Source organism: Sinocyclocheilus grahami, unplaced genomic scaffold (assembly GCF_001515645.1).
Source record: "Sinocyclocheilus grahami isolate Dianchi unplaced genomic scaffold, SAMN03320097.WGS_v1.1 scaffold21.1, whole genome shotgun sequence".
Lineage (NCBI taxonomy): Eukaryota > Metazoa > Chordata > Actinopteri > Cypriniformes > Cyprinidae > Sinocyclocheilus > Sinocyclocheilus grahami.
Genome location: NW_015505200.1, coordinates 4,040,853 through 4,065,785, shown reverse-complemented (window position 1 = coordinate 4,065,785; position 24,933 = coordinate 4,040,853). Strand labels below are relative to the sequence as shown.

Below are 24,933 nucleotides of genomic sequence, written 5' to 3'. Positions count from 1 at the left end.
TTGGGATGTATGTTTAAATTAAGGGTGCCAATGAATGCTGTGTCTCATGAGTATATACTGCAGGGATTATCCAGTTCATGTGTGTCCAAACTCAGTGACTGAGAGGAATGTCACAGCTGACATGTGAATGAAAAGGTTCGTTTTTTTGGGTTGTTTTTTTGTGTGCAAAGTGCAAGGCAAAAGCAGGCTGGAGAGCTGGGATTATGCAAAATCAAAATGGAAATGGCAAATATTTGGGATGTATGTTTAAATGAAGGGTGCCAATCAATGAAAAAAAAACATAATATCCTGATTAATCAGTTGAATTAATCACAATATCAATACTTGTTAAGAAAAAGAGAAATTAAGTTGATTACAACACTGAATTGTTGTAATTACTGTACTTTATTGTAATGTTTCTTTTGCACTACAGTACAAAAATTTGTGGACACTGGACAGTATGATGTTTTTTTTTTTTTAAGAATTGATCACTTTTATTTAGCAAGAGCACATTAAATGGATCAAAAGTAACAGTAAAGACATGTATAATGTTACAAAAGATTTTGATTTCAAATAAATTCTGTTCTTTTGAACATTCCATTCATCAAATAATCCTGAAAAAAATATATCATGGTTTCTACTAAAATATTAAACAGCACAAAACTGATAACAAAAATAAATATTTATTGAGCACCAAAACAGCATAGTGGAATGATTTCTGAAGGATCGTGTGGCACTGAATACCGGAGTAATGGCTGCTGAAAATTCAGCTTTGCATCACAGGAATCAATAATATTATAAAATACATAATACATTTTTTTTTTAATATTTTATTTTAATTTGTAATAATATTTTACTATATCAAATAAATGCAACCTTGGTGAGTGTAACTCTTTCAGTGATAGGCTCAACATACATTGTCAGAGCTCTGTGTTTGAACAGCTTTTATTTTAATTTGTAATAATTTGAGAGTTGTTTATTTTATTTCTAAAAATTAATCACACGAATTTACAGACACATAATGAAACATGTAGAGCTAGCCCATCAGTTAACAGGCAGAACACCAGGCTAGTTAAACTTTGGTGACTGCAAGTCTGGAGGCCCTACATGGTCTGGCTGAGGACTCTCAGCTGGGGAAACCTAGCCATCCCCGAGCTATTTTCTCTTCCATCTGACACTGAGAGTCATAATTCTGTTTCTCAGACACACACATGGCCTCAGAGCCTCTGTGTGTCACCCACATAGGGACTTTCCATAAGAAAAACGGTGTAGACGTCAGACGCCCCTTTTTAAATGTCTGTCTATAAAAGCTTTGACAGACATCCTCATAACAGAACAGGAGCTGAAAGGTGGACGATCTTTATGGGGCTTTTGGAGCGTTGATGTTCGAGTTAATTCTATTGATGACTTGTTTCTAATATGAGAACATATTTAAACAATCTTAGTAATTATAACTTTTGTCCTTGTGAACAAGTCAAGTATGGACAACACTTAACAGCAGGAGTGTTTAAAAAGCCATAACAGTTGCCATTGTGTGTGTGAACGTGTGTGGATGTTTTGTAAAGTAATGAGTCTTACCTGTCACAGTTGAATCCATCCACATTTTCCTTACATTGGCAGCGTCCGGTGAGGACATCACACTCCTGCGTGCTTCCGGCTGGATTACAAGAGCAGGGTCTGTAGAGGGAAAAGAGGGAGCAAGAAGGTTAAGGAGAAGGAATCAACTTTAAAGACACTGATAAATGGGTCTGTAAATCAAATATAACCTTCTCGAAAAGAAAGACAGCTTCTGGGGTCCTTAAAAAGTCAAAATGTAAGAAAGAGTTCCAGGTTGGTGGTTTAAGCCATGCCAGCATGAATGTGTTAAAGCACTTTACCTGCAGCCTGCCGCAGTCAATGTGTGAAACCCAGGCTGGCATCTGTCACACTTATCTCCCATCACTCCCGGCTTACAGCTACATCTGCCAGTGTTGTCACACTGGGCACTGAGAGAACCTGTAGGTGAAGAGCCAGTAAAACAAATAGTTAGAAACTCAAGCTCTGGGGGCTCGTTCAAATTTACACCAAAACAGAATGTTAAAATTAAATAAAATAAAATAATCCCTATTGGTTCCCTCACGTCACATAATTTTTCTCACACTGTTCAGCTTCTCTATTTTTCTCCTCGATTAAGAACAAAACGGAAAAAAAACAAAACAATAAAACAAACAAAAAAGACATAAAACAAAACAAGCATGGTTTTTTATGCATCTTCCATCTTAGGCTGGTGAAGTATGTCTGTTACGCACCGACAGGGTTGCAGCTGCAGGAGATACAGCGCTGGCCGGAGGAGTCTCTGTAGTAGTTGTCCAGGCATCGCTCACAGTTCGGCCCATCCATATTGTCGGCACAGTTGCGGCAGTGACCTCCGTGACCAGTGGCACGATACAACTCCGGATCGAAGTAACATTCGGCACTCTTTCCATTACAGTTACAAGCTGAAACAGAGACGCATCCTCCAGTCAGAACATAAATGTAAAAAGTCCCTGGGGTGGCTTTAATGTGACTATTACGCAGACAATCACATTTGTACATGAAATAAATGCTTGAACAATCTGGGGTGGTAGAGGAACTGAATTACGCAGATGTAGTTTGGCAATCATCAGGACTTCGAGTAAGATTTCTGCTTGAGCAACTAGTGGACACATTCATGAGAGAGAAATGTAAAGAGAGAGACAGTGGAAATAAGTAGATGGAAGAGCAGGAGCTGTGTGGGTGTGAGAACACTGACTCTCAGGCTGCTGTACATCAAATGTATACATTAGTCATGCATTTCCAGGAAGTGCCTGCATGCATGTGTCCGAAGAAGGGGAGGGAGGACACCAGAATCCCTCTCCATATACACACAATAACTTTGGTTTAAGAAAACAAAAATGACTAATTATGGAGGAGGTAAGTCTGTGCGGAAAGACTGCAGTTCTCCATGTACTCATGACGGAGGTCAAATAGGTGGGATTTTTAATCTTCCTACTTATTCCACTGAATGCTGAGAGGACATTAAAAAAATAGTTTCCCCCCCCAAAATGGGAAAGATTTTGTTTACTTATTTACTACCCCATGTCTTTTCAACCCTGCTCTACTAAATTAATTTTTTCCCCCCCTGAAATACAAAAGGCGGCAGAAATGATCTTAGACAGGATTTGAGCTTTTGTTTTCCATACATGTAAAATAAATAGATTTCTATGCTAGCTCCCAATAGGACAAATATATCTTAAAAGTGCTTCATTTGACTTGTGCACTAATGCCTGAGTCTTCTAAATATATACATAAACTTTGAGGAACAGAATCTCACTGGCGCTCGTATTTATTTATTTTTTTCAAAATAGCTGAATTAGTCACATGACTTGTGAGGAGAGGACTAATGGTGTGTTAATGACAACAACGCTGGTGTAACGCATCTAAAAACAAAAAAATGTAATTTAATAAGTGTAACTGAGATTTGAGAGCTCTGGTAGAAAAATAGCAGTGAACAACATTTGAACAATTTAACATTTTAACAGAAACCTCTCGGATTTCATTTAAAACATCTTCAATTGTGTTCTGAGGATGAACGAGAGTCATGGGATTTGAACAACATGAGGGTTAATGAGTAATTAATGACATAATTTTAATTTTGGGGTAAACTATCCCTTTAATTTTCAGCAGACATTGCTCCGGTCTTAGATTCTTGGTGCTCAAGAAATATTTCTAATTATCATCAAATGAAAACAGGTTGTGCTGCTTAATATTTTTGAGGAAATGGTGAAAAAAATAAATTTTTAATAGAAAGTTGAAAATACCAGCATTTATTTTAAATTTAGATTTTTTTTTCTAACATTATAAATGTCTTTACTGTTGATTTTTGATTAATTTAATGCATACTTGCTAATTAAATGTAATAATTTATTTTAAAAACTGTACAAATCCCACATTTTTAAATGATAGTGTATATACACGCACTTATTTGTAATATAGTGCACAAATCTGTTACAAGGTACAAGATACAAGGGCATGATATACTTGAAGAATTAGAGCTTGGCAGTATAAAAAAGGGTAAGTTTTATTTATACAGCTTTGGAATGATATGATGGTGAGTAAATGATCACAATTAAAATTTTTCCACTGGAAAACCAGTGAAAGAATTAGTCTTTCTTCGAGGAAGAGTCAACTAAACACTGAAGACCAAACTTACGCAGACACTCGTTGGCGTTGTCAGCGGTGGCTCTCCTCCAGGGACGGTCATTGTAGAAGGGCTTGCACACGTTGCAATCTGGTCCCTCTGTGTTGTGTTTGCAGTTACACACCAGCTTGCTGCGCTCGTTCTTCACACACTCGCTGGCATGGCCGTTACACTTGCACCTGGATGGGGAGGGGGAATGTAACAGACCGGTCAGGTGCAAAAGGGCCACCACACAATGATAGGGCACACTTACTGTATGTGTACACATCCTGCCATTGTTGTGCGTAAAACAAATGTGCCGCAAAGCTGTTCAAACACAGAGCTCTGACAATGTATGTTGAGCCTATCACTGAAACGTCACTGCACCTTTGTTTTGAGATTGAGTAGCTGATGTCGGTGTCTTTATCCTGCCCACCCTTTGATACAGCAGGCAAGATTATGCAGTAGTACAGTACAAAACTACTATAGTATGCAGTGGTTTTAAACCGACAGTTTTCTGAAGCTGGAAATGTATTTAAACATTCTCTTTCTGTTTGTTCCGTTTTTTCAAACTTTCATTCTTGAAGTGAACTTTTGCCTGTTTGGTGATTAGATTAACTGTTTTGGACTACTGTCTTGAACTGAACGTGACGCGTCTGATGTGCGATACCTGTGAATTATCCAAGAAGCAGTGCTGCGCTTAGTGTCCAATGTGCGCCCGCCTTTTGGGCTGAAGAATTGAATAGATTTGCAACAGAATAGAACAGTTTGACCCTGATAGTTCCATAATATTTTAATGTAATGTTTTAAACATTATGTATATGTAATTATATATTACTAAAATAAATACATTATTTATAATGTATTTCCAAAATGCACACATACATGTACAAGACTGCTTGGCTTTTTTTTTATCCATTAAGGTGGCAAACTAAAATTGAAATGTATATACAGCATAAATTCTGAGATATGCATTGAAAAAGCCAGAACAAGAGAGGGTTTGTGCAGCTAAAGCCACCTCTTGCACATTGTTTCAGGTGATCCTTGGCAAAGCCTCATGGAAAAGGTGACGTGAGGAATAACAACTTGGTGGAGAATGTGCATTCATCAGACGTGCATTCTTCCCTAATCCTAATATATATTTATCACGGATACAATAAAACTCCCAGAATGCTACGTTTCTGGTGATCAGATCACTTGAGGAACATACGGCTGTCCGTAAGCGCTGATGTGTCTGCTGGACAGATGTCCATAGGCCATAAGGCAGCAGGTGTAAATGATTCCCTTCAGCCTCAACCTTGTTCCCTTTCCTTTCCAGACTCTCTGCCCGCCTCCTTCCAGTTCCACTGCGCTCTGTAATCCAGCACTACCAGGCAGGAATGTAGGGAATGTGTGCTGTGTAATGGAAATCTGCTTCACATTTCAAACAGATTAAGGTGAGAAGACATGCAATGGTGCATCTAGAGATGTTTCACACTTGCTCGACATATGGGCTTCTTCAGCATGTCCTTCATCTCTAAAGCTCACCGTCAAGAGTTTATAGATTCTACAGATAGGAAGTAAAGAGGTAATTCTGACATTGTTGTACCTAGAGTTAAGATAATTACATAGGATTTCATTGTTTTGGTTCTTTTTTGCATATACAATTGAACAAAATGGTTTAAAACAAGGAATTATTGTGCTATTATCTATTAACCAGAGGCTTGCTCTCACAGAGAGTGAGTTTTTCCATGCAGAAAGATTTTAAAATGAAGCAATGCATCCCAATCAACTTATTTCGCTCAAAGCGTGAAAGCTCACACTGCAACGATCTAATCTTTCAAAGCGGTGTTTCTTTTCTTTTGTCTGCACACTGAAAAAAACCCTCATATTTCGGGTCACATGTCCAGCATTCCAGATGGAGCTGTTGATATCCATGGTCTGAATACAAGGAAGATATGTGAATGCACCATTAAACTATATATTGAAACATTAACACTGGAGAGCGAAGCAACGGAGTGAAAACGTACCTTCCTCCCACAGCGAAGTCAGAGATCGCGTAGTAGTAGGATTTGAGAACTTTGGGATCGTTGAAAACTTCATCTCCGAAAGTGTTTAATCTGTTCAGGGTCACTCTGATGTCTGTGGCAGTCACCCAATCCTGATAGAGAGAAACATAATTGCAAATTAGGCATTTAAAAAAAAAAAATAATAAAACAAAATGAGACAACAAAAGCAAGAATGTAGATAGAGAAAGCCCAGTCATAGATGAGCATGTAACAATTTTGTTTTCATTTTTTTGGAATAGTTATTAGAGAGGTTTTAGCAGGGAAGAATTCTTCCCATCTGTTCTGTGTGCAGATGTCGAAAGAAAATACATCCGCAGGCCTCTAATCTAAATAAAACCTGCCGGAGTCACGTTGAGGCACTGTAATGTCTGCAGAAAGGTTTCATGGGAAGAAGGAACATGTTACATAAACACAGATTTATCACAATGAAATATGAGGATTAGCACTAATGATCAACGCTATACTATAGTTTAGGGATGGGCAGTATAATCCAAATGTACTGTCAAGGTGTGAGTAATTTTGTGTCACTATTACTCTCAATTTTATTTTTCATAACATTATTTTATCTGTAGCATAATTTTAGCTGTAACTTAAAGTAAAATGTTCCATATTTATAGTGTTGCTAAATTACTATTAAAATAAATACATAATATATATTTTATAATAATACATTTTTAAAAGATTTAAAAATACATTACAGCACTACACACTTAAAATAAAAGCTCTGTCATCAGACTATTTTCTTGAACTTCATATTTGGACGAATTGCAGAAATAAATCTGCCATCTGAGCAAAAACAGCTTCACATCACGTAACTCGTGATTAAAAGCAAAAGTTACTCAGAACTAAAATGATAAAAAGATCATTTAGACTCTAAATCTGCAAGGATGGTCTTAGTAGAGTCTGAATATAGCATGTAAAATGTTTGCACTACTTCATATATTTTTTTTAAACGTAGAGAGTGTGTTAATTTGTGCAATGATAACCTACTAACAATGTAAATATGATTTTTTTTATATATTAGAATGAGTACATTACAATATAAATTTATTAGAACGAGTACATTATAATTTTGGGCTTAAAAACAAGATGTAAACAATAGAATATTGTACCTGGTGGGGAGTGCACAATGTAAACACGAAACATATGCAATTACCTATATTGTACTGTGGTACAGTTATGGAGGCCCTTCATAATGCAGAGGTCAGCTGCCTGCTCTGCCAATAGTTAGAAATGGCATTATAGTATGCAGTGTTTAATAAACAGCTGTTTTACTAAATTCTGCTGAGGTGAAATTCAGTGCAGTCATGTATCATGATACGTATCGTATCGTGACTTTGCTGGTGATACACAGCCCTATTTACTACATTACTAAATTGAAACTAAGGCCCAATCCCAATTCTACCCCTTAGCCCTTCCCCTTTCCCCTACCCCTCCGTTTCGCGCGTTCACGTGAAGGGGTAGGGGTGTCTCGATTCTCTTTTGGTTAGAGGGGTAGGGGTAGGGGAAGGGCCAGACAGCCCTTCAAACTAAGATTTTTTGAGAGAGAGAGAGAGAGAGATGAAAGTTGCGTGTATGCGCGTCTGTGCGTTTCTCTTTTTAGAGTGAGTTTACTTAAAAAAAATAAATAAATAAAACAGCGATTTTATCCTCTCGTTGCTGGAAAATATAATGTATCGATTCAGTATTTAAACTGTTATTAATAAAAGTCATGGGGCAGCGTTGACAAGTTTCGGGGTATAAAATAGAATTGGGATTGGGCCTAAACAAACTCAATGTGCCAATTCTACTACTATTTTACTATTACTTTCTCAATTTGATCACTTTTATTATTTTCTGCTACTGCAGTTACGATAGCAACTTTTTTCCAGAATACAGTAAATGGAAATGTGACGTTTTGTTATATTTTGCAAATACTAATATCTCTCACATGCAAACACTTCTAAATGACGAGCTGTTTGTTTGAGGCTGTGGGATGTTACTCAATCTGGACAGAAAAAACTTGGAAAAGTAACTTGGCTGCAATCACATATTACAACACAACCACACATCAGGAAACTCAGTTTTCGATTCCCACTAATGACTTTGTAATGTCTGAGACTGTGACTGATGTGAACGCTTTTGACTTCATGAATGAGTTCGAGCAATCAAGGGAGGGTGAGTGAGAGATAAAAAAAAAAAAAAAGACAGGAGACTCGTTTACCTGCAGTACAGGGCTGTTGTCGAAATTATATGCGCTGGGTCGGCCCTCGAGTGTGGAGAAGGCTACATTTCCTCCGGTGAGTGGAGAGATGTCGCTAAACTCATCTGTGCACAGAGTCTGCTGCTCGTCCTCACCAGTGCGAATGAAGACGCGGTTGATCTTGCTGTAGGTCTTCTCGCAGGAGCCGCTGTAGTACTGGTAGGGAATCCAGGGTCCGTCTTCACTAGTGCGCTTGTAGATGGTAAAGCTCTCAGGACGACTGGTGTGAAACTTCAGACGCACATAGGTGATGTCGAAAGCCTTGCCTAGAAGAAGAGAGAAGGCAATATAAGGCACTGAATACTGCAGTTTAATCTTCATTCCTTCAAAACACATTAAAAACACTCAAATTTAACACCATAAAGCAAAACGGAGATGGACGGATCCTAACAAGTCCTAATATTTAAATGGAGAATGCAACCAATTTTAAATAGTTGGGGTGCAGAGTCGGCACGCATTGCATGGGAAAGTTACAGATAAACATATGATCAGGTAGAGTGAGGATATCCAGCATATATTTAGGTAAACACAGAAGTGAGATTAGTGATATGTGCTCTATAATGTACAGAGAATGCAAGGCAGATATCACACAGATAGACTGTTAGTAGTGTCTGCAAACTAAACAGAGTTCAGATAAAGCGGAAGATGACTGGATACCATACACTTTCTTTTCTAAATAATCTGTGCTTCGGTACGGCCCACTAGCAGATAGAGCTGGATTCAAGGACTGGATAAGACACTAAGTCAGCACTGCAGGTGCCAAACATACACACATCTCTGAAAGATTGCACTGAAAAAGGGATCAATGTTAAGCAGAAAAGCCTGATATTATACACAGCTGGCATAACGCCTTGCAAACATAACCTTGTTCCACTGAAAATGCCTAAGAGCTCCTTCCTGTCTGATAAGATCTGCAAATCTGTGCCCTCAAATTTCCATTGTTCTGCTCATTTTTTCCCTCTAGCTGCTAAAATAATTAGGGCTGTAACCACCTTAGAAATATGAGGGGGACGTCCCAATTTTCAAATGATTGTGACATAATATTTTTGGTGTATTTATTCAAAGTACAATTAAATGTATAATTACAATGACTTGAATGCACTACTTCTATGATGAGCAGGTTTTTAATTGATTATTTTTTTTAGCTTAAAAACACTTTAAAGATCATTTTTAAAAATAACGTATTCAAAATTTAAAAAAAAAAGTTTTATTTGACTGTTACACCACATACACTACCCTTCAGTTTCAGAACTTGGCACTTGTTTTAAACTTGTTTTTTTTAATCTCTTCTTTTAAACTCTCTTTTTATCTCTCTGCCACAATTGTAATCATTTCATCATCAACCAGCCTGAAATCCTTCTTTTCACTATTTAACGCATAACATGCAATAAAACATTGTCTTGTAAAAAGACGAGCATAATCTCACACTTTTTTTTTACAAGAAGCGTAGTTTTTTGTGCTAGTCTGGATTTCAGCAGCTTTGCGAGGTCTTCCAGCAATTATATGGAGCGTGTAAAAACATATTTTTGCATGTCTGAGCAAGCTATGTGTGTTTGGGAGAAACTGCAATCGGGGCCAAATGGAAATGGTATGGAGAGACAATTTGTTTAGTGTGAAGAAAATGACACCATCTTTTAACAGGGCCACAGGGGGGCCAATGTTTGCTTTAGCAAAGAATTTGCTCTCCAAACAAATCCGCAAAAACTAGGGACAATGTGTGTTAAGTAAATACACAGAGATTGCATCAAAAAGTTAAACTGCAGCTAAAGCAGGGACTGATTTTAAGCAATGACTAAGAGACTCATACCTTGCAGCAGTCTCTAAGGGTATTAAGGCTGTTAACATGAAAATGAACTTGCTGACTTTTAGGAGCCCCATGCACACATCATGCTGTCAAGGTCAAAGTTCAACAGAAGTGAGAGAGATTTTTACAATAGGGCGTAAGCTTTCTGCTTTTCTGTCAGTGAATGAGTTGAAAATACCTCACGTAGTGCTTAACAAAAGTTGACAATGACTCAAAAGGTGAATCAAAGACTTCAAAAGGTTCATTCACCAAAAAATAGCTAGCTGTCATGATCCAAAAAGTATGAAAGGGGACATCGGATGCCCATTTTCCACAAGTTAGTATGATTCTTTAGGGTCTTCATGAAATGTCTGCAACATACTTTGGATAAAATTCTTCAATGGTGGTGTAAAACGACACCCTTTTTACCTTGTCAAAAACTGCTCTGTTCACAGCGATCTTTTCAGTGCATGTCTCTTTAAATGCTAATGAGCTACTGCTCACCCCAATTTTTGAGTGAACTTGCACTTCCTCTACAGATACAACAAAAAAGAGCTTCAAAAAATGAACGCTCTGTCATCATTTACACAACCACGTTGTTCCAAACCTGTATGACCTTTTCTTATGTGGAACACAAAATATATTTAGTATAAATATATTTTTGTCCATACAATGGCAATTGGTTTGGACCCCATTGTATGGGCAAAAACATCTTTTGTGTTCTACATAACTAAAGTTAAATAGATTTAGAACATGAGGGTGAGTAAATGACAGATTTTGAATGTTTTGGTGAACCCTCATTTTAAGAGTGACCAGAAACAACAAAACAAGACTGCATTGGCTTTTACAAAATCACTGCACTGGCTCTTGCAAAAGAGTGAAAATGATGACGGTCACACTCATGAAATAAGACAATATTCCCATGCATGCACATGGGAAAATTCCCAGATACAAATTCAGACAGCGAGTCAAAGGTATGTTCCAGCAAGAGTTTTATCCAATACATGCCATATTTCTTATGGCCCTTTCAAATTCTGCTCCTCTCTTGCTGGACAGCTTACTCTTAATCATAACCCTTATCCAGATGTTTTCAAGCCATGATTTTACATTAATTTGTCTCTTGATCAAATCGTAATTGACTGCAGGTCAGGCGCAATGAAACAAAGACTGGGAACAATTGCAAGAACATTGGGCCTAAATAGGACCATTTCCCATTCAAGTCCTCCTCACAACTAAACGCATCCACATATGGCACTGCTACTCCATGGATCCGACAACAGCAGGATGACTTTTAAAACCTAACTCGAAAACAATGCAATGCCTTAAAGCATTCACATGTGAGTCATACATATACTTTACTGACTGCGCTGGCGTCACGGCAAACAGTGCCATCATTGATGCCTCACCTCTGAAGTCTCCCCGGCATCATTGCAAAACAAGACGAACCAAATCTTTTGGCAAAGCCGTGAAGAAATGAGCCAGAAGCTGGCTGAGAGGAAAACAAAAAAGCTCCTTCACGTAGCCAATGCGCTTCAGAAGGACAGACAAAGAGCACTTGAGCACTGACTCATAGTGCTCACTGGAGCAGTGCTGGAGCTCAAAAGCATGACTGAAGCCAGGGCACTCATAAAGAGGAAAGGGTCAGGCCCTGTGGGGGACGCTGCACTGGACGGTCTTTGAACTTACACTTGATGACATCTCATCTTTGTCACCAAGCCACTGGAGACTGAAAGGCCATGATTTCAGGGTCTACATACTGGAATAAGAGAATTATTGTGATGGACTGTTTCAAACATCTCCAAACAATGAGGCAGAAGGATAATAACAGTAAAATGCATTACATTTACAGTTATATCACTGCAGCAAAGGTGATACAATGTGGGTTTTATTTAGAGCAAAGGAAGAAAAAAAATCCTAATAAGACATATGCAGCCAGGTTTAAAAAAATGGAAACCTGATGTTCTTGTGATCCCAATCTATGTCTCATACCTGTAATCAGAACTGAGACTGTGTGACAAGGACAGCAGTCGTCGAAGCGGGAGGGGGGGTGGTTGAACTGACTGGAATGTGCTTCCGCATATAGTGATGCCAAGTGTGGAAGGGGGTCAAGCAGACCGCAAGAGAGATTGAAAGAGAGATAGAGGGAACATCTGTAAATGATCAAAAACAAGGGGACAGGATAGAAACACTAAGAGAAAGAGATAAAACACAGACGATAACATCCAAGACCATATCCCAATCTATGTCTCATACCTGTAATCAGAACTGAGACTGTGTGACAAGGACAGCAGTCGTCGAAGCGGGAGGGGGGGGGGTTGAACTGACTGGAATGTGCTTCCGCATATAGTGATGCCAAGTGTGGAAGGGGGTCAAGCAGACCGCAAGAGAGATTGAAAGAGAGATAGAGGGAACATCTGTAAATGATCAAAAACAAGGGGACAGGATAGAAACACTAAGAGAAAGAGATAAAACACAGACGATAACATCCAAGACCATGGGGGGGGACATATTTGATGAAACTTGACACTAAATCAAACAATGAAAGGCACACATGAGAGATTCATCTTGGTTGAGCAAAAACTGCTGCCATAAACAACTACATAATGAGGTGCAAGGATGAGTAAAAGAAAAATACATTAAGCCACATTATATCATGAAGCATTTACCATGGTTTTTTGTGATAAGAGGTCATTGTGCTATTAAAAACATACTGTACGGTTCAGAACTCAATGTCATTCTCATCACCTGCATCAGTCATCAAAAGATCATGGGTCTTGGTGCAAAAGACTTTACTGGCATTATAAAAGGGAAGATATAAATGTATGGCATTAAGTTCATGAAACAGCACTGTGCGGTTCAGTCTGGCTTAACTGGTCATTATGAAAGATGAGAGAAGGGCTCAGGCAACATGCTGAGGCTTGTGTGTAAACCATAAAAACACAGGCCTTGCTAACCCACCATTTCATTCTATTCAGTAAGCTTCAGGAAATTTCTACGTCTATTCAGCAAGGATACATCAAATTGATCAGAAGTGGCATTAAAGACTTTTACATTGTTACAAAAAAGAAATCTATTCATCAAAGAATCCTGAAAAAAAGTAATCATGATTTCTACAAAAAATATTCAGCAGCAAAACGGCATATTAGAATGATTTCTGAAGGATTGTGTGACATTGAAGACTTGAGTAATGGCTGCTGAAAATTCAACTTTGTCAAGACAGGAATAAATTACATTTTAAAATGTATTAAAACAGAAAACAGTTGTAAAAACACTTGTAAAATTATTTCACAATATTACTGTTTTTACTCTATTGTTGATCAAATAAATGCAACCAAACTTTAAACGTTTAACATAATATTTAATGTAACTACCCTTGCATTTAAATTTTTACTTCTCACAGCGTTAAAGCATTTCAGCTGCTGCAAAACTGCAACTCCCTCCCCTTGGAATAAATCAACTTTGTTCAACATTCTGTCCTTCTAAACATCCTTCTAAAGTCCAAGCTGAATCACATTCTTTATGTTTTAGAGCTACGTCTTGAATTTTAAACCAGCACCACACACAAATGCGCATTGTGCTTGTGGCGCTATATATCATAACATTTCAGAACGAGCCCAACACTGAAAAATGAGTGAAGAAAGGCAGCAGCTGTCTAAAAAGACCACCATAAATCCACTTTAAACCAGGCGTGAGGAGAGAGAGTGAACGGAGAGGGGGGGGGGGGGGGGGGGGGGGGGGGGGTAGAGCCTTGAGATGGGAACACATTGGCCCTGAGAGAAAGACTAAATTCAGGAACTGAGGGTAAAAAAAAAAAAAATCTGTCAGGAGATACTCTGCATCCTTGAGTTTTCACTCCCATTAGAGTTTTCAATGGCTGCTTAGTAGTGCCTCCTTAAACACGGTGGCCAGCCTCTGATTAGAGTGTAAAGAAAACACAAAAACTAAAACAATATCTTTGTTAGGAATGCCTGTCTAATGAAGAAGAGGGGCTTGTTCTCAAAGGACTTGTGCGTGCTTGCTTGGCAAGGCGGAGGGCAAAAGATTTAGCCCTTAAAAGTGTCAACCGCATTTAATTTGTGTGCCGAAGGTAAATCCAAGTTTTATGGGGGAAATTACTAAACTGAAAAGCCTTTTGAAATGGAGAGGCCGTTGACTAGACTCCTTTCAAAAGGAGGCACTGCCAAGAGGCCCGGCTCTGAAAATCACATCACATTAACATGGTCAGTCTTGTTGGTATGCAACTGTCACATGGCCCCAATTAAATCCTCTTAAAACAAACACCAAATAACCACGAATCACAAACGAAACACTAATGCGCAGGTCTCATTGTGTGGGGGGAGTTCTGCCCATTCATAAGTTTCAAAGGTGAGATCCAGATCTTTGCAATCAGGGATTCCATTCAGGATTGACATCCCTGGGTTTGGGGGGAAAAAAATTAAATAAAAAATAAAACAAAAAAGGTGGAGTACTTTGCCAAAGGCCACGCTATGAATTCACACCTTTCAGCTTACCTTCAAGCCCTATTGGAGATGTTTGAGGTGATAAAGACCTACGACAATTGAGCTACAGCCCTGTTAAAACAAAAGAAAGATGCATTCATTCAACAAAGCAGCAAATGGAGTCTCGGGCCCCAGGCTGACTGGCTTGCAGGGGACGACAGTAATTCACAAAGCTGTTTACAAGACGGAGTAAAACTCTGAATAAGTGGTTGCGTTATCTAAACAACTCTGAAAGCTTTACTGTTGTGAGTTTACCGCTGTGTGAATGTTTATAATCATGGCTAAATTGATTAGAAGCCATACTGAAATGTCATGTGGTGGACATTTTTATAGAGATAAATTTATGGTGCGGAAAAACCATTTGCTCTGTTTTTGACATTCCCCACGAGAACAGAAATTGGATTTGAGTTACACCCTGTATGTTCAGGCCTGCCTCTTTTGGTGGGGCTGAAGGAAGGAGTTGGACAGTTCACAACAGTCCTCTGTCATTATGACCATTGCACAACATTCATATCAAATAAAATTTTTTCTGGAACAGTATTAATTTTTTACTCAACAAAAATAAGTAAATAAAAAAATAATTTAAAATGTAATAATAATAATAATAATAATAATAAAGAACCCAGATTTGCTGAAAACAAAACAAAAAATCATATCCAGCTTTTAAAAAAACAATGACTATTTCTACTTCTACCTGTTCAAGGAGAAAGACAGTTCTGTAGGGTGAGGTAACCGTAAGCTTGGACCTCTCTCTGCATTCCTTCAGCATTCTTCCAAACCTCTCAAACATAGCCTGAGGTGCCCAAGAAAGAGAGAAAGAGAGAGAAAGAGAGCGGGAGACCCTAGAGTGGGAACTAGAAGGATTAGGGGGTGCTGTGTGAGTACATGAGTGGGGGCCTGTCCGGAGGGAAAGCCTCAGCCCAAAGCTACAGTCCAATTAGACTTCCTCTCATGACCTCACTGCATTCTTCCGTGGTGGGATGAACAATGATGGCTTTGACTTTTTAAACGTGCGGGCATGACAGTTTTTTTCCTGTACATAACTTTTCACCATCTGCCCATCGGCCTGCTGTGAGATATGTCGAACATCTGTTAGTGTCCACACTCCCACAACACACACCATCAGCCTGGACGCCACAAACTGTACAGAAAGTTCACACACGTCTTGAAACACATTTCACAGAGGTGAAAAGAATTAATTATTTTTAATAATTAAGGTGTCTAACATTTTAAATGTACATTTTAAAAATTTAATTGGATAAAAAAAAATACTTTAAGCCTTTAAAATGTATTTTGTGACACTGTTCCATGTCCATATAACCTTTGCAAACTTATCAATTGTTACGCCCGTCTCACAAATCAACCAAAAGGGCAAAGAAACAATATTCTACATTTTTTACAGGCTTTCAAGCCTTATTTACTGGCAATGGAGGTAACAACTCTCTGTAGAAAATCTGATTTCCGAACTGACAAATTATATGACCTCTAGTGGGATCTCTAGTCTAATTTCAAGTTTTCCTTTCTCTTTGAAGTGTTACAAGCTGTTCGTGAAAAGATCCCTAAAGTTGCAAAGACTAAAATCTCAAACCCAAAGAGATATTCTTTATAAAAGTTAAGACTGGTCCACGCCCTCCTAAAACGCCTCGTTTAAACACACCCCACATGTCTATGTCACTGTGTGGGAAGATTTGCATAACACCGCCCAAATGTTCACGCAAAGAAAGGCGGCGTAACTTTATTGTTGGTGCCACCGCCGCCGCCATGTTGTGAAGATGCTGTGTGTTTTGTTGCGAAAGTGAAAATACTTTGTTTGGCCTTCCAAAAGAGGACACGACTAGAAATCAGTGGTTAAGTTGTATTTACAACACTGTTCCAGAACAGTTCAAACCAAATATTCAGATGTGTGCAGCGCATTTTTGTTTCCTGATCCTGGGAGAGTAGCCTACAACACCGGCTGTTCTGACTCACAGACTGCAAGTACGTTTTCATATTTAAAGAATTTGCCACTGATGATTCAAACGCAAGTTTTGAGCAGTGTAGATTAGCGCTTGTTTGTCATTTCTCCAATCACAAATGCAGACATGGTTTTATGTTTACGCAGCACGATGCAATGCAACGCGTAAAAAATTATAATCCATAATTATGTCCCCACTGGATGCAACAAATGCCTCGTTTGTAATGGGTCTCGTCGCACCGGGACACGGCATCATATGGCAAGGGGCGTAACATTTCCATCACACGCTTGAAGTATTCAGCCAATCACAACGCACTGGATAGCTGGCCAATCAGAGCACACCTCGCTTTTCGGCCCGATGGGCTTTGTAAAAATTGACGCGTTTCAGAAAGGCGGGGCATAGAGGAGAAACAATAATGTACAGTATGTGGAAAATAATGTGTTTTTTTAACCTTAAACTGCATAAACACATTTCATTACACCAAATACACAAAATAATGTTCTTTTTAGCAACATCATATGACCCTGTTAAATAACCACACTTATTTGAGAACTCTAACACTTGTTGATCTAACATTTATTTCTAACCAGTGAACTTTAAGTAAATTCCAAGACTTCAGAAAAACCTTTGCACATTAGACACGTAAAAACTTGGCTTCCCAGCAACAGGTAGGCTCAATTTAACCTACATCCCAAGTAACACAGACACCTCCCCCTTTCTGTTACCCATGACAGTTCATATGGAGAAAACGGTGATAGAATGAGTTTGTGAGGAAGGGAGAGAGAATGTACATAGAAACCAATCAGCAATCAGTACTGGAACTGACCATTTTATACTACTGATTTTTCAGCAGGTGGGTGGAGTGAAGGAGGGTGGCATGCATTGCATTACAATAAAGGAATCTGAGGAATGCGGTAAAATACAGTCGGGCTGAGAGCCCATTATGAAATCAATCAGAGAGCATCTGAACTGATAATGAAAAAGTTTGGAGAATGGAGCGCAAATTGTGTGTCTAGTCATTATTAGTGTTCAGCAGTACTTTAAAATGATTGCATCTGCTGAGTTTTTTTTTTCTCTGTTTGGCCAGTAAATATCGTAATTACGACTTTTATTTTGACATCGCTGAGAAGCCAGCACCCGAGTGCAGATGCACAGGATCTCCCACTGTTTACTTCATTTTTATTCGTGTTTATAACCATTTCTTTATTAAAGAAAACGCCATAATAGGATTACAAAATCACTAAGTTGCTATCTAAAAATTTTAACATTTTAATAAATATTATATCAATTAAATAATGTGATACATATTGGCTTTATGTTGGCAGAGCTGCTCTATAGGATAAGTAAGGCTGGGTGATAAACCAATAATGATAATAATCATGATAGAATTTTCCTCAAAAGGATAACAAGAGTTCATTAAATGTTCGATATAAAGACAGTCAGACGGCTATTCTTCAATCTACAAATCGCCATTCATTTACCATGGATTTACTGTAGAAACACTAACTGCACCATGTAATTGTGTCGAAAATGTGAGATATTCATATCAAATTTTATTATATTATTAATGTAGACATGTTTTAAATGTAATGAAATATAATTACAGTGATAAGCTATAGCATTTGTGCATTTATACTAAATGCTTTTAGACTACTGTTTTCATACAAATACCTAGAAACCAAACAGTTATAATTTTACCATGGTATTATTGTTTGTAACGTGCTGAAACATATTAATATAATAAACACAACCGAATGACGGCACTTAATAACATAACAGTCTGTTGATTAGCATATCAACTGCTCATAAAGGCAAGGACATTTCCATTTAAAAAAATGGAATCACTAAAGGGAATAGATAAGAGATGGTAGAAAAACAAAACTTCAATATCTTCTGTCGCAATTATATCGTTGGGTAATTATACGGTATATAAACTGCAGGCATCAGGGAGGTGCTATTAATATGCGGCATTGAAATCGCGTATGAACGCGCGCTTGTTTTTTTACTTTCACTTTCGAGATTCACGATCATCACATACGGAGCAGCACTCGGCAGTACTTATCACACATTTGACAAGATTAGATGTTTGTCAGTGGTGCTCAGGATCTGCTAATCATTCGCCATCATCCTATCAGTAATCTCTCCTTACTTTTTTTATGTGGTAAGTGAAATGTTATGTACTGTAATGTAACAGGATACCACTAGAAAGCGGCTAAACATGTCCCTTTAGTGGCTCCATAGAACGCGTTATTTGTTTTCCACGCCTTTCTGAATACAGTTCATACGGGGGTGCTTGTGGTCCACACAGAACTCTTATTTGACATAGTCTCAAGTTACTGTAACTGTTAGGCCTATATGCTATGCAAGTCTTTTTTATGCCATGCAAGTCTACAGCATGCGCGTGAGACAATGTGTTCTTCTGTTGTCTTTGACAGCTTTTAGGTGCGTTATTGGCAGAGCCACCCTCTGCTTACATGAACACGTCACCACTGCATCAACACGGAAAACATGGGGAATTTTTTAAGACAATAATCGCACAACCTATTTGATATTTTATAATTAAATCAACTAATCGAATATTCGAAAATCGTGACCCATCCCTACTTTTCAGGAGCTGCTGTTTGCTTGCTCTTTCGTGAGAAGTCAACAGGTGTTGATCTCTGGGAGTGTAGAGCTCAGAGGGGAGCGCGGGGACCCCTAGGGTGGCTCTCCGGGCAGTGTGGAGGAGGCAGGAAGGGGGGAGGATGAAAAACAGAGAGGAGGATGGGAAGTAATGATTGAGTTTAATGCCTGAGGCCCCCTGACTCGTTACAGAGCAGACAGACCATGGGACCATTGGTTTGAGAATCACTAATGGCTGGCATTGACACAAAAAGGCGTGTTGGTGTAGCTCTGTGGACAACAAAACCCAAACATCTCTTAGGAGGGCATCTTCTGGAGAATGAAAGGTTAAAAAGCCAGACTACAAAATCAATCAAGCTTGTCACAACTCAAGACTTTACTTAACATCAAGGGATTTCGAATCAAACAAATAATTTGTTTACAGTCAAGAGATTTCCACACCAATTAGGAGTAATTGGCTTTACACTCTTCCAGCCAAACAGGGGAACTTGATGGGAAAACAAAATGAGCTACTGTGAGCTTTGACAGCGATGGCCACCTACGATCACATGGGGCTACAAGTGTGTGTTACACTGTGGGAAACCAGGGCAAACACACAGTAAAACAGGGTCAATTGGCCCAACCCTGACTGCACACCCTAGAAGTCAAAAGGGACAAACAACAAACATTTGCAATACTGCTATAGATCACGCATCCTGTATTCTGTTTTTTGTACACAGAGGTCAACCAGTATGGGACTTCCAGTGTCTGACTGAAATATCTGATATGAAGGGTGACATCATGTAGACACATACAAATATACAGGTCTAAGCAGCATCTAAGTGTCTAAGCAGTAGTCAATATAAATAGGTGGTTCCCAGCTAAGGAACAACTGTGATTTAATAGGGCATTTATATGCAACTTTAATAGTAACTTTGTTTTGTTTTATCATCAACTAAAATGTTATTTTTGTCAACGAAAATTATATGCAATTACAGAGTAAAATGGACTAAGATAAATGATTATTGACAAATCTAAAGAACATATTCATCACACAACAATAACAACAGTATAAATTAAAACCTCAAAAACCTAGGGCTGGGCAACATGACGATATTATCGAATATCGACGGTCTCTCGTAAGTTTCGCGATGTCAATGTCACCAGTCAGGTAACAGACGATTATCGACATTATCGGGAAAAAATGACAAATGATAAACCTAGTAAGTTGCAAAAAATATTTTACATAGCCCCATAGTGACCATACAGGTTTTTTTGCATGCAAGAATGAAATAATTTAGTAGGAGGGTTGGGAATCGAAAAGCTATTCCAATTTCAGAAATCAGATCAGATGCGGAAGGTCAGGAATCAAATTACTTATTACAACCCTCTACATTGCGAGTAAATCACTGGCATATGCGACTAAATCTTACTCTGGGCGACTAAATAATGTCTAACATTAGCCATTGGCTAATAAATTCTTAGATTTTACACGCCAGTATGTGTGTGAGAGGCGTTCAACAGATTTTCACTCGATAAACACGCTGACTGAGCGCTTGAGAGTTTCGCTCTCCGTCAAGCGATCTATACTATTTGGATGCACTCAATGGATCATGTCATGTACTCAACAGATGTGCAGTATGTAGCATGCAGCTCACCTGTATTTGACGTACCGTAAACTAGTGTTAAGGCGCACACCTTGCCGTCGCTTTACTGATAGCGCTGTGTTTCTCACACATGCAAAGAGAGAGAGCGAGAATCTTGCATACCATGCTGAATCGACACGCTACATGTAAAGCATTCTTTGTTGTATTTTCCTGTCAAAATAACAGAGGTCATTTAGAATTATTCAGCTTTTAAAAACAAGCAGCAGATATGCCAGTTTCTCGGCAGTGGGCGGAGCTAATGCACGAACAGCTCTTGTTGGCTGGCGCTCATCTATTACCGTCCCTGTTTTGATTTCAGCAAATCAGTTCGAGCGAACGCTGACAACGTGATTAATATTCATGAACCCAGCAGATAGTAGTAGTGGTATCTTTTAATAATAATTACTATTACCTATGACCAACAATATCTTAAACACCACCACCAGTCCTAAGTTCAGTTAAAATGACAAATATGCATTAATTTATGGTTACCAAGTTTTAGTTCTAATCACTAGTTCTATCATTAAATAGTGCTTAATTATCATAATATCATAATATAATGCTTGATTGGCTGAAGTTAAGAGTGCACATTCAGTTATTTAAGAAGCTGTTCCATTTTTGGGTGATTGGGTGGAATCATATGTGTGTGTGTGTACCTACTTAACCATATTTTGGGGACAAATTTGTACACAAAAGTGAGCAAAACCTGACAAAATCGTCAAAAACCTCAATTTGTGGATGTCCTCATTTGTAAAACTGTTATAAAAATAAAGTAAACAAAGTTTTTTTTGTACTTTTGAAATTGTAAAAATGTAGAAAGTTTTCTGTGAGGGGTAGGGTTAGGGGCGGGTTTAGGTTAAAAAGTGTATAACTATCTGTATATAAAAACAATCGAAGTCTATGTAATGTCCCCATTTAGACAGCAAAGTAAACGTGTGTGTGTGTGTGTGTGTAAAATAGTATATCAGTCTGGCGAGTAAACAAAAAAGTTTACTAGCCAATGGCGATTATATTGCCAAGGTGTGCGTAGAGGGTTGTATTAAAAAATTACATTTCGATTCTGTCTCTCGATTTCTGTATGCGCATTTATTGTGATTTCAAAAGATTAAACTGCAAGAAGACGAAATAGAACTCACTTCTGCACTCGCACGCTGTTTTCTGTGCTGCACACACACACACACACACTAAGCGCACACACTAAAGCCGCGCATGCAAAAAAACCCTCATCTTTAGGAAATGTTCGACTTCACTGATAAGCATCAGTTTAATTAAATTTACCCACGAATCACTGCACAGTATTAAGCAAAAACAAGCCTTAAAGACGTGGTTTACTTTGAATATTATTCTATGAAACCGAATGCTGTCATCACTTGCTCAAGGGGAAGCGTTAAGGTGAAAGCTTCAAGACATTGATGCATTTTAAACAACACCGCAGTGCAGACGCACAGTCACATTAGCTGCACATCACAGCCTCCTACGAACCACATCAGACAGTTTTCATAGACAAATTTTTGTGGTTGACTAGTCATAACAATGGGCTTTTCTTGCACTGAAACTCCATGCATGGTGATAGCTTGCTGAGTTCTAGACAGCCGGAGAAGCTTGTTCAGTCTAGCGTTAAAAATAGTAAAAGTGTGTATGACAGTCAGTCTGTGAACTCATGAAATGCAATTAAAAGGTCACCTGCAAATATGGCGATCAGTCAAACAGAATTGCAATCATTTAAAGCACTTCATCTCAAACTTAGAGGAATATTCTGGGTTCGATACAAGTTAAGCTCAATTGACAGAGCTTATGACAATGTTGATGATTACTACAAAATTAATAGGCTTGGCTCTAGGTTACAGTGTGAGACACTAATAATCAACTAAAACGTCACTTTTTTCAATGGTATAGCCATTTTAATGTTGATTTTTATTGTCAAAACGAATCACTTACTAAGATTTTCTGTGTAAAGTTATTGTAAATTTTACAACTTTGTTGCCATGACAAAACCCTACTTTACACAAAAACAAACAAACAAAAAAATCCTTGCAGCTCACGTAATACACAAGTTTTACCAGACAAAAAGTTTTTAAAGTTAGGAAAGTTCACAGTTCTGCTTTTAAATCCTACAAAAATTGGCCCCGTTTACTTTCATTAAGTGACTCACTAAACCCTGGATTTTTGCTCAAAAATAATAAACATAAAAAAAATAAAATAAAAACTAATAATAAAAAAGGTACAAACTAGATTAAATAGATTTTTGTGGTAATCAACATTATGCCACAAATGCGCTTGATTCAGCTCAACTTGTATTGAATATTCCTAAAAGGATATGGGGGCAAAATGAGGAAACGCCTCATGTCATTCTTTCAGGTCTGCATATGTATACAGAAGAGTTAATGATAAACTCAGTAACACTCATAACTTTACATTTACAACATCTATTCAACAGGGTGCTTCGGCTCAACACTCACTTCACTGTTCATTAACATCAGGCCTTCAATGCATGCGACGGCCTCGTTCCAAACCAACAAAAATCTCGAACCTTTCTAGAGGAGTTGAACTTGGGAAACAGGAGGAGGATGTTTGAACCTATTTGAGCTCATGCATGGAAAAAGCGGACACTGTTAAAAAGATGCATGTTTAAACATGGATGCAGGACATGCAACAGCTGCATAAACGGTTACCGAAGTGCTGCCAAGCTCCTCATTCGGCCCTCCTCCTCAAATAACCCTCCCTGTGCCGGGGTACATGATATTTTAAGGGCTTTCTCAAGAAGAGATGGAGATCACTGCCTAAGTGAAAGGTCAAAGAAATAACAATTCCTGATATTATTTACTACATCCTTTATCTAAACTTACGACTTCTCTGGGTTAAAACATCTTCGGGGTCAATCAGCCATCTCTGAAATCTTAAAATATGTAGACAACTAGTCACTATTTAGTCACTGAACAATTATGCCTGATGAGCATAGAGATGGGCTTTGAGGGCATCGGTCTACTTGAGCACTCAGTTTTTGATTTATCAGTCCAGTTAGTATGCTAAATGTTCTTATTTTGTGGGTTCCCACACTTTACGACCAATAAATTCCCACGATTTTCTCATAACTTTTTAGTTGTTAATGATGACTAGATAAGGAATTATCTAGTGATAAATATATTTACCATACCAAATTTTGGACTTTTCTATAACAACTCATCATTCTTATATTAAAATGTCAGTCATTTATAGAAATTGTGCTCATAAACAACTATTTCAATTGAAGCAATATTTCAAAACTGTGCATAACCATAAATAATTATGACTAAAATTAACTTGACTATAGAAATTTCCATGACTATATGACATTTAAAATGTAAATTAAATTATTAAATTAAAATGTATTTAAACACAAAATGATGTAACCAATCACAAAATAAAAAAAAGATTAATAATCATAATAAAAAAAGAAGCTGTTTTGTGTGTAATCATTTTGCAGGGGGAAAAAAAATTGTCAATCATTGCTGTAATGGAGTATTTGGGTGTTCATGCCAATCTCTAGTTGAACATGCAAAATATACATGTCAAAACAGCAAGGAAGTTAACAAATATCTTGCGGCAAAGGACAAACATCCTGTTTGCGTGACCATAGCCGAGTTACCTGCTCACATTAAAGCTCAAGGTCATACGCCTCAAATGTGTGTCTGCTGAGTGGAACTTATCGAGAGCAGCTGCGGTAAAGGTCTTCACGGGTGACACTAGCAAGAAGATTTCAGTGTAGAGTTTGTGTAAAACACTTGGTGTGTTGGACACGTTCTCCATAATTATCCGTTTATTGCTTCTTCTCCTTTTTCCCCCTCTCCTTTTACATCTACTATAAGAGGATGGTTCCTTACACAAAACAAGGTAAAATTACACTGCAGGCGTCTGCAAGCCTGCGCAATGCATCTCTTTCCATCTGGTCACATTCACACACACATAAACACGCAGACTCTGTCTATAATTAGGAGAAAGGTCTCCCTGAGGCATTTAATAATTT

General features: G+C 38.2%; 1 protein-coding gene across 1 annotated transcript in view; it reads right to left on the bottom strand.

Moving 5' to 3' along the window:
* The window catches only part of LOC107557259 (laminin subunit gamma-1-like), a 62,611-nt gene that overhangs the window by 9,277 nt on the left and 28,401 nt on the right, over window positions 1-24,933 (bottom strand). Inside the window, exons 2-7 of the mRNA XM_016240622.1 lie at window positions 8,408-8,712; window positions 6,166-6,296; window positions 4,190-4,356; window positions 2,268-2,456; window positions 1,857-1,974; window positions 1,558-1,656 (exon numbers count right to left, since the gene is read on the bottom strand). Of these exons, the coding sequence (XP_016096108.1) occupies window positions 1,558-1,656; window positions 1,857-1,974; window positions 2,268-2,456; window positions 4,190-4,356; window positions 6,166-6,296; window positions 8,408-8,712 (1,009 nt within the window). The remainder of the gene's footprint in view (window positions 1-1,557; window positions 1,657-1,856; window positions 1,975-2,267; window positions 2,457-4,189; window positions 4,357-6,165; window positions 6,297-8,407; window positions 8,713-24,933) is intronic.